Source organism: Gobius niger (genome assembly GCF_951799975.1).
Source record: "Gobius niger genome assembly, chromosome: 22".
Classification (NCBI taxonomy): Eukaryota; Metazoa; Chordata; class Actinopteri; order Gobiiformes; family Gobiidae; genus Gobius; species Gobius niger.
In genome coordinates, this window is record NC_136873.1 from 972,334 (window position 1) to 987,500 (window position 15,167).

The 15,167-nt window shown below is 43.0% G+C and overlaps 1 protein-coding gene across 1 annotated transcript in view; it reads right to left on the bottom strand.

Annotated features, from left to right (window-relative positions):
* The window catches only part of tsc1b (TSC complex subunit 1b), a 64,191-nt gene extending 53,796 nt beyond the window's left edge, over window positions 1-10,395 (bottom strand). The window contains exons 1-3 of the mRNA XM_079581234.1: window positions 10,273-10,395; window positions 4,131-4,366; window positions 1,870-1,973 (exon numbers count right to left, since the gene is read on the bottom strand). Coding sequence (XP_079437360.1) covers window positions 1,870-1,973; window positions 4,131-4,239 — 213 coding nt within the window. The 5' untranslated portion in view covers window positions 4,240-4,366; window positions 10,273-10,395. The remainder of the gene's footprint in view (window positions 1-1,869; window positions 1,974-4,130; window positions 4,367-10,272) is intronic.
* Between the last annotated feature and the right edge of the window lie 4,772 nt (window positions 10,396-15,167).

Genomic DNA, 15,167 nt, shown 5'->3' on the forward strand with positions numbered 1-15,167 from the left:
GCTCTAGCAATGCACTAATGTGTCGAATGAGCCCAGATCGATTCACAACAACTGCTGCTAACAGCCTGCACGGTCACTCAAAAAGTGTCGGGCCAAAACACGTCAAAATGCATCATGCAAAATCAACTTTTTGGAGCTTTTAACCATGCGGTCATGCCATTTCCTTATCAGAGTGTTTTTTGGCTTCATTCACGCATGTCTGTGTAATCCTCCTGAATCCAAAGAAGAGTCCACTGCCCAGAAGCTGGAATTTCTCTCTAACCAGCCAGAATATGTTTATCACTTCACCGACGGCTGCTTAGCGAACCTTGGCCACAACCAAAGTGGATTAACTCTTGTAACTAGCACGATTCCCACAAAGTGGCTTGATGATGTCATCGTCTTCTTGTCAAATTGGTCAAAAACTTTTCATGGGACTTTTCATTGCTGCACAAACACAGCACTTATTAACTAAATCTAATCCTTTTACCGCAAAACAAAGAACAAAGGTGCAGCCATAAAATTAGCTTAAACTTCCTCACTCAAACCCAAGCCATAAACATATTGTCTATGCAGGGGTCCCTTGTTTATCGCAGGGGCTACTTTCTACAACTAACTGCAATGGGCGAAATCTGCAAAGTAGTCAGCTTTATTTTTTACAATTATTATATATGTTTTAAGGCTGTAAAACCCCCCCATATATATTTTGGTTTGTCATATGCCTGGTGTACACTGCGACTTTTTTTGTCTATTAAGATTTTTAGATTACAGACGTGGAGATGGGAACATAGTGAGCCGGTCTCGTCTAACCGTGCAATTGTTTAAACTAAGAGACAATCGTGGCTACGACCAGAGTATTATCGTGGCAGTTTCAGGCACCAGAAGCTGAGGTGAGCATCACCTGCTAGTGGGGTTTATTTTCACGGAAAAGTTCTGGAAAAGTGTGTTGCTGTGACTCTGCAGCGTACACCGACGCTGACAGAGATCCTCTCTGCAGAGAGAGGATGGCTCACTCTGCGACTAAGCAACCGAGACACAGAACACAATGCGCGTATGGCCTTTGAGGAGCATGAATTCCTGAGCATGTCAAAAGAAAGAATTCCGCACGCGTCCAGCAGAGGGCACTGACATAATAAGAGATCAGGAGATAAACCGTATATCATAGCCACGTGGTAAATGGTCAGTCTGCCCCAGGGCGGCTGTGGCTACAATAGTAACTTACTGCCATTACTGTTATTTGAGGCTACAGTCCTTTACAATATGGAGGGGTGAAGAACGACTTTGGCACCCCTGGCGTATGCCGTTCATACGCTGTAAAAAAGCATGCAAAACTGAATACAAGCAAAGTCTCTGTTTAACCCAGTTTGTCATTTATATTTGTCATATTCTTTTGAACAGTGCCCCATATTGTTCTGTATGTTATTTAAGAAAAATACAAATAAAAAGCGTTTAAAAAAGAAGCATGCAAAATTGTACTAAAAATAAATCCGCAAAACAGCGAAGCCGGGAAAGGTGAACTGTGTTATAGCGAGGGACCATTGTATAATAAAATATTAAAATCAAATCAAATTGCAACATCAGTCAAAAGTAGTGAAGTACATGAAAAGAAAAGATTCATGGAGTTTTCTTTGTTTTTAGTAGTTTTAGCCTTTTTGCTTTGTGCCTTTCAAACACCTGTTTAAGTTTATTTGACTACAGTTTCTTAATAAACAGGAGAAAAGACAAACAGAACAAACAAAGTCTGGTTTACAAAAGAGCAATACTATAAAATGGTTAAAAGTCAGCAAAAGAGGAAAACAAGGTAATATTAGTACAATATGGGCTCTTTACAGCGGAGACTTATGGTCAGTTTAAAATAATAAGCTGCTCCAGAGAAGAACTGCGACTCACCTTATCATGTGGCTCCCTGACTGAGCAGAGGATATGCAAAGCCTGGGCAGAGTTTGTTTCCAAATAGTAGTCGACCAACCCATTGAGCAGCATGGACCCTCGCTCTGAAACGTAAAAACGGACGTGATCGATAGTTACTGAGCTAAATAGGACATGTGGATAACGCCATGGGCCAGTGGTCAGAGGCCGAAACAGACGTAGAGTAAATAATTTCGTCACTACTTTTTATTATTTGATATAATATGCTTCTAAAAATAGACAGCATATTACAGGCCACCGCAATATGACAGCCAGAATGTGCCAATATGGTGGCATATTATAATTACTCACAGTATGATTAGTTACTCATACTGGAGTAGTATGTATACAGTATGAGTATACAGTGCCTCTTGAAAGTATTAATACCTTGAACTTTTGCACATTTTGTCATGTTTACAACCATAAACAAAGACTTTATTTTGAATTTTTTACTGAACGTTCACACACAAGTAACAGACCGTGAAGAAAAAGCAAAATGATACATGATTCTGTTATTTTTCAAAAAATAGAAAAGTGAAAAGTGGGACTTGCATAAGTATTCATACAGCATTTTCTGAGTGCATTAAATTGCCTTTATAACATTCGTAATGACGGCAGAAAGTTCACACCTTGGCCTAACGGTTAAATAGAGGCACCTGTGTGTAATCTACTCTCAGTATAATTACAGCTGTTCTGTGAGGGCCTCAGAGCTGTGGTCGGAGTGTATTGGTCACTAAACAACATCATGAAGGACAAGGAGCACCAGAGAGGTCAGGGATAAAGTTCTGGAGAAGTTTAAAGCAGCGTTAAGTCATACAAAGATTTCCCAAGATTTGAACATCTCATGGAGCTCTGGAGGAGCTGTGAAGTCCTGCCGCTGAGCTGGGGGAATCTGTACATGGGACAACTATAAGTCGTACTCTACACAAATCTGGCCTTCATGGACGAGTGGAAGAAGAAAGCCATTATTGAAAGGAGGCCATAAGAAATCCCGTCTGAAGTTTGCTAGAAGTCATATGGAGGACACAGCTCCATGTGGAAGAAGGAGCTTTGGTCAGATGAGACAAAAATTGAACTTTTTGTCCCAAATGCAAAACGTTATGTGTGGAGCAAACCTGACACTGCTCATCGTCCTGAGTGCACCATCCCCAGTGTCAAATATACGGGGGGGGGAGCATCATGCTGTGGGGCTGCTTTTCCTCAGCGGAGACTGGGGAGATTGTAAGAATAGTTTGGAAGATGGATGGAGCCAAATACAGAGACATTTTGGAGGAAAAGCAAGAGAACTGAGGCTGGGGCGGAGATTTACCTTCAGCAGGACAATGACCCTAAACACAAAGCTAAATCTTCAATGGAATGGTTTAAAGACAAACATATTAATGTGTTAGAATGGCCCAGTCAAAGTCCTGACCTAAATCCTATTGAAAATGTAGAAAGACCTGAAAAGAAGAAGAAGAAGAGTTGTTTTGTAAAGAGGAATGGGCTAAAATGTCAGTCTCTACATGCGCAAATCTTGTAGAGTCAGACCCCAAAAGACTTGCTGCTGTTATTGCAGTAAAAGGGGGTTCCACAAAGTATTCATTCATTCTGTATGAATACTTATGCATGTCCGGCTTTTCGGTTTTCTATTTTTTGAAAAATAACAGAATCATGTATCATTTTGCTTTCATTTCACAGTTGTGTGTTACTTGTCTGTGAACATTCAGTAAAAAATTCAAAATAAAATCTTTATGTTTATGGTTGTAAACATGACAAAATGTGCAAAAGTTAAAGGTGTATTAACACTTTCAAAAGGCACTGTAGCCACTCTATGGTATACCCACAGTATGAGTGGTTATACAGTGACTGGTTAACCACTCATACAGTCATTGTCACTATAAAGTCCAAAAAAAAAAATTCAAAGTTACACACACCTTTAACACATGACGCATTTAACCTGGATTTCAATATTCTTATAAGAGATAGTGCTTGAAATTGCAATGTTTGGAAGAGGAAAGATCAGTGACAGTGAGCCACTAAACCTACTTTAAGTGCAATGCTTTTTTGTTTGAATGTCGTATTTGAAATGATATCATTAGTATCATGAGTGTTCTTTAATGAATATGGCAGCTGCAGGGGGTTGTTGTAAATGCAGCGGTCTTAGTGTTAAAGTAAGACACTGATGAAAAGGGGAAAAAAGTACAATATTTTCTAAAAATGCATTCTTTTTTTCTTTTAAAAAGGCAGATGTAGATATAGTTTACCAGTGCTGAGCTGCTCGTTGATGAGACCACGGATCTCGTCGAGCTGACCCAGGTCTGAGGCCTCCAGATGGGGCAGCAGGTCGGCCACGTTGGGTTGCTCCCGGGACATGGTGCCAGTGCTGGAGGTGCCGGAGGAGTGGGGGCTCTGTGTGAGGGAGGGGTCCGTCCTGCCAGCCCGGTGCCAGCCAGCCCCACCGCCCGGAACCCCCGCCCGCCAATACAGACTCCAGGCACCGCTGCAAAAGACAGAGCCCATTAGTTTCTGCAACTGATACAGCTGGTAAATATAATATAAAAATACCAAAACAAATGATCCAAACGTGCATATTTAACATGAATCAATAAATAATCATTCATTACTAACATGTGAATTCTCATCTACCCCAACAGGCAGAAGATGATAAATGCCGTTTCTAAGGATGAGTGACTTAGAGCTTAATGACTTCATGTAGGTTCCAAAAATGCTTTCACTCCTTGGTTAAACTGAGACCATAATGTAGTATATTACAACAAAAGAATAATTCCTAAAATAGTTTTTAAAGCTGTTTAAAACCTTGTAATATGGCCCAGATCACATACATAGATACGTTTATGAAAATGTATTTGTTATTTTGATATTTTGCATATTGTTGTTAAAGCTCTGACTAAGCCTTTTCCAAAGGAAAAACAACAGGAAGTCTATCCCTTCTGGAGATAGCAGCCAATAAGCCAAATTGAAAATGACCCACCACTATATCAGCCAATTATTAGTGAAAATAAGAAGCAATATTTGTTTCACTGCCCTGTTTCTATCCAACACCACACTTTGGCTAAAACTGTCACTGCACCCTGTGAGCCATGTTGGTCCTCAACCGGGGGAACAGTAGCACCTAGGGGTATGAGCATTTAGCCAGGGGTACTTGGAATTCTTTCAGAATACAAAATAAGGTGAAACTGAGTAGAATTTCAAAAGTATTCTCAAAGGAAAGGTAGTTGTTCAGTTAAAGGTTTGAATTTCTAAATTAAAATACTCGAGGGCTTGTTCACAGGCCTTCATTTCTTTTTATTTATTTAATATGGACATAGCAATTACATTGGACGAACCAGATGCATTGTTTAAAGTGTTATAGCACATGTGCTAATTTTCAACACCTGTCCATAGGGGGCTTTTAGGATTTAAAAATAAAACACATTATTAAACACGGTTACAATAAAACAGATTATTAAACTAGATAACATCGAACGCAAAAGTGAATGACCTACTTTTACTGCACTGTAATTACCACTGCTTTTTATTTCTTTTAATTATTTTAGTTTCAAATGTGTTACCGCCATTTAATAAAGGTGCTACAATACAAATGCGTTTGTCAGCATAACGCACCGGAGGGGGACGTGCGCACACTAATGGTTAACCCAGTATTAACCGCTAAGGGTGAACAGTTAATGAAAAACTTCAAAATGTCCACTCAAGTGTGAACATTTCAAAACAGAAGATTGCAGATCCTATTCTTTACTCTTTGTTTGTTCTGTAAAATCACTTTTCCCCCAAAGAGTAAAAGCAGTGAACTGTGAGGAAGGATGCTGCTGATACTGAATAATGTCTGCCAAGAAGAACAGGATTAACTGATAAAATGAACTTGACAACACTCGACCTTCAATCAATCAACTTCCTAGAGCAACATTTTGCTAAGGCCGACCACCACGATACAGGAGATCGATTAAGACCTCATTTCTGCCAGTCTAGAGCAGTGGGTTCAGGCCTGTACAGAGGAGACTATGGTGTCCTCCATATCGAATTTTAAATTCATCAAAATATTAAAAAAATGCAGTACAAATACAGTCTACATGCTACATTTGGTCAAAACACGCATGTCCTTAAACAATACCAGTATATGGTATCTGAAAAAAGTAAAGGTACTACTGGTGTCGAAAGCAGGTACAGAATAAAATATTTTAGCTTTAGACAAGTTTTGATCCCTGTTGGTCCAGAACTTTGTTATATTGAGGCCGGACAGTATTGCGAAAAACGATATTGACTCTAACGATACTAAATACTGTCAACTCGTGCATAATAATGACAATAACACTTTGTTCTAAAAGCGCATATATATATAATATATAACATCATAATATCCTACAGTACCACATGTACACTGCAGTAAACATGACATAATGTAACTCAATTTGCTTCAGTTGAAAATCAAAGGGGGGGGATTGCTAATAAATGCACAGATGATAAATATCGAGCCCAGCAATGTAATATTTGTCTGTTATTTATTGAACTATAAGCCAATATAGTAATTATCGTGACAGCACTATTCTATATGACAAATATTTCTGGATAGGTGTTGGGAAAAGTAATGTTCAGGAACCGGTATCGCTAATGTACCATTATTAACAAAAATGTCAAGGCCCTAAATGAAAACTTGCATCAGTAGTGTAAAAACATGTCAAATTAATAATAACCGGTACTTATTTGATTGATTTATTTGATTGGGACAGTGCATATTAATGAACAGCTGCACATGTGCACTGTAAATATGCCAGAGTACAGCAGAGGTGCTAATTTGGGAAAGCGACATAAAAGTGCTAATACACATTGCACATTTTGTCATGTTTACAACCATGAACATTTTATTTAGATTTTTTTACTGAAAGTTCACACACAAGTAACAGACAACTGTGAAGTGAAAGCAAAATGATGAATCTGTTATTTCTCAAAAAATAGAAAACCGAAAAGTGGGGCTTGCATAAGTATTCATACAGCATGAATGAATACTTTGTGGAACCCCCTTCTACTGCAATAACAGCACAAGTCTTTTGGGGTTTGACTCTACAAGATTTGCACATGCAGAGACTGACATTTTAGCCCATTCCTCCAGCTCTGTCACATTAGAAGGAGAGCGTTTGTGAACCATTGTAGATTTAGCTTTGTGCTTCGGGTCATTGTCCTGCTGGAATCTTCCTCTAAATTTGTCCCTGTATTTGGCTCCATCCATCTTCCCAACTATTCTTACAATCTCCCCAGTCCCCGCCGAGGAAAAGCAGCCCCACAGCATGATGCTCCCCCCCCGTATATTTGACATTGGGGATGGTGCACTCAGGACCATGAGAAGTGTCAGGTTTGCTCCATGCATAATGTTTTGCATTTGGGACAAAAAGTTCTAGGAAATTTCAAACGGGATTTTTTATGTCCTCCTTTCAATAATGGCTTTCTTCTTCCACTCGTCCATGAAGGCCAGATTTGTGTAGATACGACTTATAGTTGTCCCATGTCCAGATTCCCCCAGCTCAGCAGCAGGACTTCAGCTCCTTCAGAGTTATCTTGGGGCACTTGGTTGCATTTCTTACCAGTTTCCCGCCTTACCGTTAGCTGGCTGGAGCGGCGGTTTCATTTGTGACAGACATCGCGTAACAGTATTTTGTCGTTCACAGATACATACAAAAATGTCCGGATATTTTGGGAGAGTCTTTTTTGTCGGAAGAGGACGGTGTAAATCTAATTTAGGACCAAGCGAGCGGAGCTTAAAAAGTTGCTTGTGCCCAGTCCGCCATCTTGCCTGGACGTCTCCTGTATAGATACTTATGCACGCCCCACTTTTCAATTTTCTATTTTTTGAAAATAACAGAATCATTTTGCTTTCACTTCACAGTTGTCTGTTACTTGTGTGTGAACGTTCAGTAAAAAATTCAAAATAAAATCTTTATGTTTAGGGTTGTAAACATGACAAAATGTGCAAAAGTTCAAGGTGTATTAGTACTTTCGAGAGGCACTGTATACAAAATTTACAATTTACAAATGTAACAACAAATCACAAGAAATACAATAACAAATAAAAGTGCTGGCAGGTCTGGTTTTCCTTTAGCCACTGTTTGAAGTGTGCTTTAAAAGTGGAGCATCTCTTACTGATAAAGGAAGACTTTTTAGTGCCTTTGACAGAGAGCACAGTCTGTCCAAAGGTGGTTGGCCTGTGTGGAGCCTTCAGTCTCCTCGAGCTGATGCCCTGGTGCCCATCCCACTCACAGACTGTGGTTTAACGAAATCCTGCAATGGAGGCGGGGCAAGTCCATGCAATACTTTGTTTCACCAGCAGCAAACACTCAAACTAAACACTGTTTCCTCCTCAAAAACACACCTGGAGTATTTTGCTTCACTACGTAGTTTGGAGTATATCCTGTTTCTTCTAACGTGTGACAATGACATCTCTGAAACAGCAGCCTTTCTATGCACGCACTTGTGTTTAAATCTAAGTGATAAAAACATGAACTAATCCAAGCTGCGGTGACCAAATAAATAAGCCCAAACTAGGGCTACTCGATTATTGAAAAAATAATAATCACGATTATTTTTGTCATAATTGAAATCACGATTATTCAAACGATTATTTGTTGCCTTTAAAAAAATCCAGCAAAAAAATGACAAAAAATCCAGCAATAAAAGACAAAAATCCAGCAAAAAAAAGACAAAAATCCATCAAAAAAAAGACAAAAATCCAGCAAAAAAAGACAAAAATCCAGCAAAAAAAGACAAAAATCCAGCAATAAAAGACAAAAATCCAGCAAAAAATGACAAAAATCCATCAAAAAAAGACAAAAAATCCATCAAAAAAGTGACAAAAATCCAGCAGAAAAAGTGACAAAAATCCAGCAGAAAAAGTGACAAAAATCCATTAAAAAAAAGACAAAAATCCAGCTAAAAAGTGGCAAAAATCCATTAACAAAATTGCAAAAATCCAGCAAAAAAATTGCAAAAATCCAGCAGAAAAAGACAAAAATCCAGCAAAAAAATTGCAAAAATCCGGCAGAAAAAGACAAAAATCCCAAAATTAAATATATATATTTTTTTTTTTAATTATAATCGATTTTTTGCAATTATGCTAATTTTGTAATCGTTTACTGTTGTAATCGAAATTGTAATCGAATTTCGATTAATTGCACAGCCCTAGCCCAAACTCTGCATGATGCGTCCATTAAATGTGCTTTTGGGACCCGAGTCATGGCACCGGCTGAACGTGACGAGGCAGAAAACCATGCACTCTGACCTCTGTGGGAATGCCAGGAGGAGACATGATGGTACTGGCTGTTACTTGCTAATAGGTTTGTAATGGAAACGGACTTTTCTATAAAGAACAGCTCTAGAACTGGTGTGAGGGATTGTCTTGCATTATACTAAATCAGTCCAAAACCACTCTTTTAACTCAATGGTGAATTTAACTACTTGTGCTAACCAGCAGAAGCAGCGAGTGGGGAGTGAGTGTGTGTGTGTTTGACCAAAGAGAATGATGTGGGTATTTGAGTATCATCAAGCCAAGTGTGAGTGAGAAGGGGATTTGAGCAATCAGAGGCTTTCAGAAGATTCAGATGGCTTTAGATGTGCATGGATTGTGATGAAACGCCCACTCCCATAACTATATCATTCACATTAGACAATGATGTGGCGCTCCTGGCACACCCAGCATGCTGTGCTCACTGATCTTTGCCTTAAAAGTCCATATATACTCATTTCACATTGACATCACTGACATGCCTCCCCTGCATCAATGACAACAGATAATATAAGCTGAATCACCACCACGCTAACGCTACCAGGTAATGATTGACACCAGGGGTTAGTCACCAGCTCATGATAGTCATCCAGATCATGATAGTTTTGGGAGTGAAATGCATTGATTGTCACAGTACTGGGCTGTGGGAGTCAGCCCCGGTGTGCACTGGCCACGCTGCTGCTGCTGCTGCTGCTGCTGCTTGTCGTAAACAACTCGCAGAGAACAATGGGCTGGGTTGGCTTTAACGCAACTTTATCCGATTACACTGCGCGCACAATGACAGGCTTTTCACGCACTGCCTTTGCACGGCAGCTCCAAACGCAGGCCAGACCACGGGGCGCACGTAAAGCCACCTCCATCCCCCCCCCCCAAAATCAATCCCTGGTTCTCTCCAAAAACAAGCCTCTCCAGCCGCCGCCGCCACCGAGCGATGAGAGCTAACGCTAGCCGAGCGGGACGCAGCCGAGCCTCCCCCCCCCCCCCCCCCCCCCGCATGACAGGCTCACGGCCCCGGCCAACACACCCGCCCAAAACTTCACCCCCGACCCCCGGATTGAACTGCACGTACAACGGCCGAAAGAAATGGACTCAGCAGTGGAGAAACGGGAGCTGTTTACCTGTTAGAGTAGCTGCACTCCACAGGGCGCCGCCATCTTGAACACCTCACAACCCATCCCACCGCCGTGTGCCTCCGCCGTGGGGCTGAAAACTAATCCCCCCGCAGATAGCTCCCAGCGGGGGTGACTTTTACGGCTCGTCCGCCCACCAACCAGCGGAGGGAAGTAGTTTTAGGGAGTTGTGTTCGGAGTACGTGTGTAAATCAGCCGTAAAAGCGCGTTTCCCGGGGCGACGCTGTTGTTTTGCAGCGCTCGGCTCGGGCAGGGTGAAGAGTGTAATGCGGTTTCGCGTGACCCACATCTGAAGAGCGCACGCGCAAATTAAAGTTTCTAATTAAGCAGAGGCGATGAGGCGGCTGGTTGGGAACAGACTTCAGTTACAGATTATGTCTCTTTTTGTGATTCAACATTGGCTTTTTATTTGCAAACAGCAAATCATACGTCATTTATTGATACACATTTTAAAATAAGTAGAATCTTAATAATGTAACTGTTAATACATGTTGCTGTCACACTTGTAGTAATGACGTAGTAATGTGTGATTCATTTGACTAAATCAAGAGTAATGATTCACTGTCTCCATTAACTCTTTCACACCAAACAAATGCACCTTTATTTATACAAAATCATCTTTTTTGATCATGATCTCTCCTAAAACTACTCAGACACTGATGTGCATCTGATTTTATGATCTGTGATAATGTTTGAGTGTTTACAGCCTTTTGTCTCTGCAGGTGAACAGTAGAGGAGAGGGGAGGAGAGGAGACGAGAGGGGAGGAGAGGAGAGGGGAGGAGAGGAGAGGGGAGGGGAGGGGAGGAGAGGGGAGGAGAGGAGAGGAGAGGAGAGGAGAGGAGACGAGACGAGAGGGGAGGAGAGGAGACGAGAGGGGAGGAGAGGAGAGGAGAGGAGAGGAGAGGGGAGGAGAGCAGAGGAGAGGGGAGGAGAGGGGAGGGGAGGAGAGCAGAGGGGAGGGGAGGAGAGCAGAGGAGAGGGGAGGAGAGGAGAGGGGAGGAGAGGAGAGGGGAGGAGAGGGGAGCAGAGGAGAGGGGAGGGGAGGGGAGGGGAGCAGAGGAGAGGGGAGGGGAGGAGAGGAGAGGGGAGGAGAGGGGAGGAGAGGGGAGGAGAGGGGAGGGGAGGGGAGGGGAGGAGAGCAGAGGAGAGGGGAGGAGAGGGGAGGAGAGGGGAGGGGAGGGGAGGGGAGCAGAGGAGAGGGGAGGGGAGGAGAGGAGAGGGGAGGAGAGGGGAGGAGAGGGGAGGAGAGGGGAGGGGAGGGGAGGGGAGGAGAGCAGAGGAGAGGAGACGAGAGGGGAGGAGAGGAGAGGGGAGGAGAGGGGAGGGGAGGAGCTTCTGTTCCATGGCCTCTTAGCACAGCAGTGAGGGGAGACTTTCAGCTACAAAAACAAAACAACTTAAACAAAGAGTTCATATGGCCAAGTGACGATGTTTGATAAGTCTGGAGGCATTATCTTTGTGTTAATATATGTTTATATTTATAAATATGTATATATCATCTATATAAATATATTAATCTCTCTCTCTCTCTCTCTCTCTCTCTCTCTCTCTCTCTCTCTCTCTCTCTCTCTCTCTCTCTCTCTCTCTCTCTCTCTCTCAATGGGCTACAACTGTCGGGTTCCTCGGGTCAAACCGGTTCTGAGCCTGAGCCAGCGTAGGAAGCGTCTCAACTGGCCCAAGGAGATGAAAGACTGGACTGTTGGCCGGTGGTCCAAGGTCCTCTTTTCTGATAAAAGTAAAGTGTGCCTTTCATTCAGGAATCAAGGTCCAAGGCTTTGGAGGGAGACGGGTGAGGAACAGAATCCAAGCTGCTTGAGGTCCAGTGTGAAATGTCCACAGATGACAGATTGACGTATCATTTTGATTGATTTGATGTGATCCTAATTTCTTTTTTTTTTTCAGGTGATTTCTTCACAGCATTCTCATTTTTGTAAATCCTGTGTGTGTGGGTTTTGTGAGCTGGAAGCCCAAATGATGCACAAATAAACAACTAAATGCTTGAAATCATTGAAGTTGTGGGCTCTGAATCTATCATCTTAAGTTTAACGTTTTGAATGGAATAATGGAAATAAATGAACTTTTCCATGATATAAAATTTTTTTGGAAAGGGTCTGTGTATATACTGTGGTGTGCAAAAGCATGGGCACCCCTTTAACTTTTCCACATTTTGACATTTTAAAGGGATATTTCAGGATTTTTGACAAAGGGCCTCATTTCCTCGTTATCCAGAGTGTTGCTGATTTCTGGAGAGATTTTTTTTTGTAATTCATGCAGTTCTTATATTTGAAGAGTTTTGTGGCGCTAATGCAAGGCTAGTGCATTTCTATGGTATCAGCTAGCCTGCATTAAAAACAGTGTGACCCGCTCCACAGAGCCCCTGAGGCAAATCACTTATAACACCAGACTAACCATATACATGTCTGTGTCCATAGAGTCATTTTAACCATTTTGCATTTAAAATACCTTATATTTGAGCAGCATCCGTTTCATGGGTTGTATACGCAGCGGCAGCTAGCTGATACCATAGAAATGCGCTAGCCCAGCACAAGCCTAGCGTCACAAAACTCTTCAAACATAAGAAGTGCATGAATTACAAAAAATATATATCTCCAGAAATCAGCAACACTCTGGATAAGTAGGAAATGAGGCCCTATGTCAAAATCCTGAAATATCCCTTTAAGGACCCTGAAGATACATATATTGAACTGAAATGTTATGTTATGTTATGTTATGTTATGTTATGTTATGTTATGCCATGCCATGCCATGCCATGCCATGCCATGCCATGCCATGCTATGCTATGTTATGTTATGTTATGTTATGTTATGTTATGTTATGTTATGTTATGTTATGTGAAAGACACACACTAAGTGACACAATCATGAAGTGAAATGAGATTTAGATTTGTTTTTATGAATAAAAAACTGAAAAGTGTGATGTGCAAAAGTATAGGCACCCTTTCCTATGATGACCCTGGATGAACTGCAGAGAGCTACAGCTCAGGTGGGGGAAACTGTACGCGCACGGCACACGTGCACGGAGCAGCGTTGCGCACACACCTGGGCAGGCCGGGAGACGTGCGTGGTTTGTGTGGCTGTCAGCGTCTCCTCCTTATTGTTCATAAACATCGCGCTGAAGAACAAACATGAACCAAACACTTATTTATCCTCTGTGAGTTAAAGCTGTCCTGAGATTAAGAGTTAATGATGTTCTCTGTGTGCCGCCAGTAGGGCCTATCAAAGGTACCAGGCCATAACGTGACAACAATCACCACGTGCACCCCACCCGAAATATATTTGTGTTTATGGAATGTGGATGTGAAATGTGGAAAGTTAAAGGGGAGCTCAGGAGTGGTCAGTTCAGGCATGAATCACATAAAATGCTACTTTTATTTCACATTCTAAAATATCACCAGATTACAATCATTAAAAACAATATCAATAGTTATTAAACAAACACCTGGCCCAGCGCCTCTGTCCCTCACCTGGCCCAGCGCCTCTGTCACTCCCCTGGCCCAGCGCCTCTGTCCCTCACCTGGCCCAGCGCCTCTGTCCCTCACCTGGCCCAGCGCCTCTGTCCCTCACCTGGCCCAGCGCCTCTGTCACTCACCTGGCCCAGCGCCTCTGTCCCTCACCTGGCCCAGCGCCTCTGTCACTCACCTGGCCCAGCGCCTCTGTCCCTCACCTGGCCCAGCGCCTCTGTCCCTCACCTGGCCCAGCGCCTCTGTCCCTCACCTGGCCCAGCGCCTCTGTCCCTCACCTGGCCCAGCGCCTCTGTCACACACATGGCCCAGCGCCTCTGTCACTCACCTGGCCCAGCGCCTCTGTCCCTCACCTGGCCCAGCGCCTCTGTCCCTCACCTGGCCCAGCGCCTCTGTCCCTCACCTGGCCCAGCGCCTCTGTCCCTCACCTGGCCCAGCGCCTCTGTCACTCCCCTGGCCCAGCGCCTCTGTCCCTCACCTGGCCCAGCGCCTCTGTCCCTCACCTGGCCCAGCGCCTCTGTCCCTCACCTGGCCCAGCGCCTCTGTCCCTCACCTGGCCCAGCGCCTCTGTCCCTCACCTGGCCCAGCGCCTCTGTCCCTCACCTGGCCCAGCGCCTCTGTCCCTCACCTGGCCCAGCGCCTCTGTCACTCACCTGGCCCAGCGCCTCTGTCCCTCACCTGGCCCAGCGCCTCTGTCACTCACTCCACCTGCTGCATCAAACCAGGCTAAGAGGAGAGAGGAGTGAGAACGGACGGGAAGACAGGGCGGAGAGAGAGCGGTAAGAAGCAAACAGCTGTTTTTATTTTATATCCAAAACCATGAATGAAAACAAGTTGAATAATATAGTTTTTTCTTATTTTTTAAAATAATGTATTAGGTATCGGATCGGGACTCGGTATCGGGCAATTCTCATCCTTCCTTAAATGAATCCAAACAACACAGTAAGCCTGTACGGCAATGTAACTTAGTAATACTAACTAGTATTTTCAGAATTCACACAGAGCTTTTCTCTCAAAAGGCTCCTGCTGGGTCTGTGTGGTGTGTATCGCTTTGTCATATCACTAAATATCATGGGATTTGCAGCAATAATAAACTAATGGAGATTTTAAAGAGACTAGATGCAAGTTGGCCATTTTTATACTCACTACTGCCACCTCAGGTCTTACGCGTAACTGCAGGTTCTATATTAAGCTCATGCATGACGGCAATTCGGACCCGAATGAACAACTTTTTGAGTGACAGGAGCTGTGGTGATGAAGTCTGAGCTCATTCTACACATGAGGACATGGCTGGAACATGCAGGGGGAGGAAAACCCTTCATTTGAACATTTCTAAACTCCGTATCATCCCTTTAAAAGGCAAAAATACTTGAGTTGTTCACATTAAAACATTAGGACACA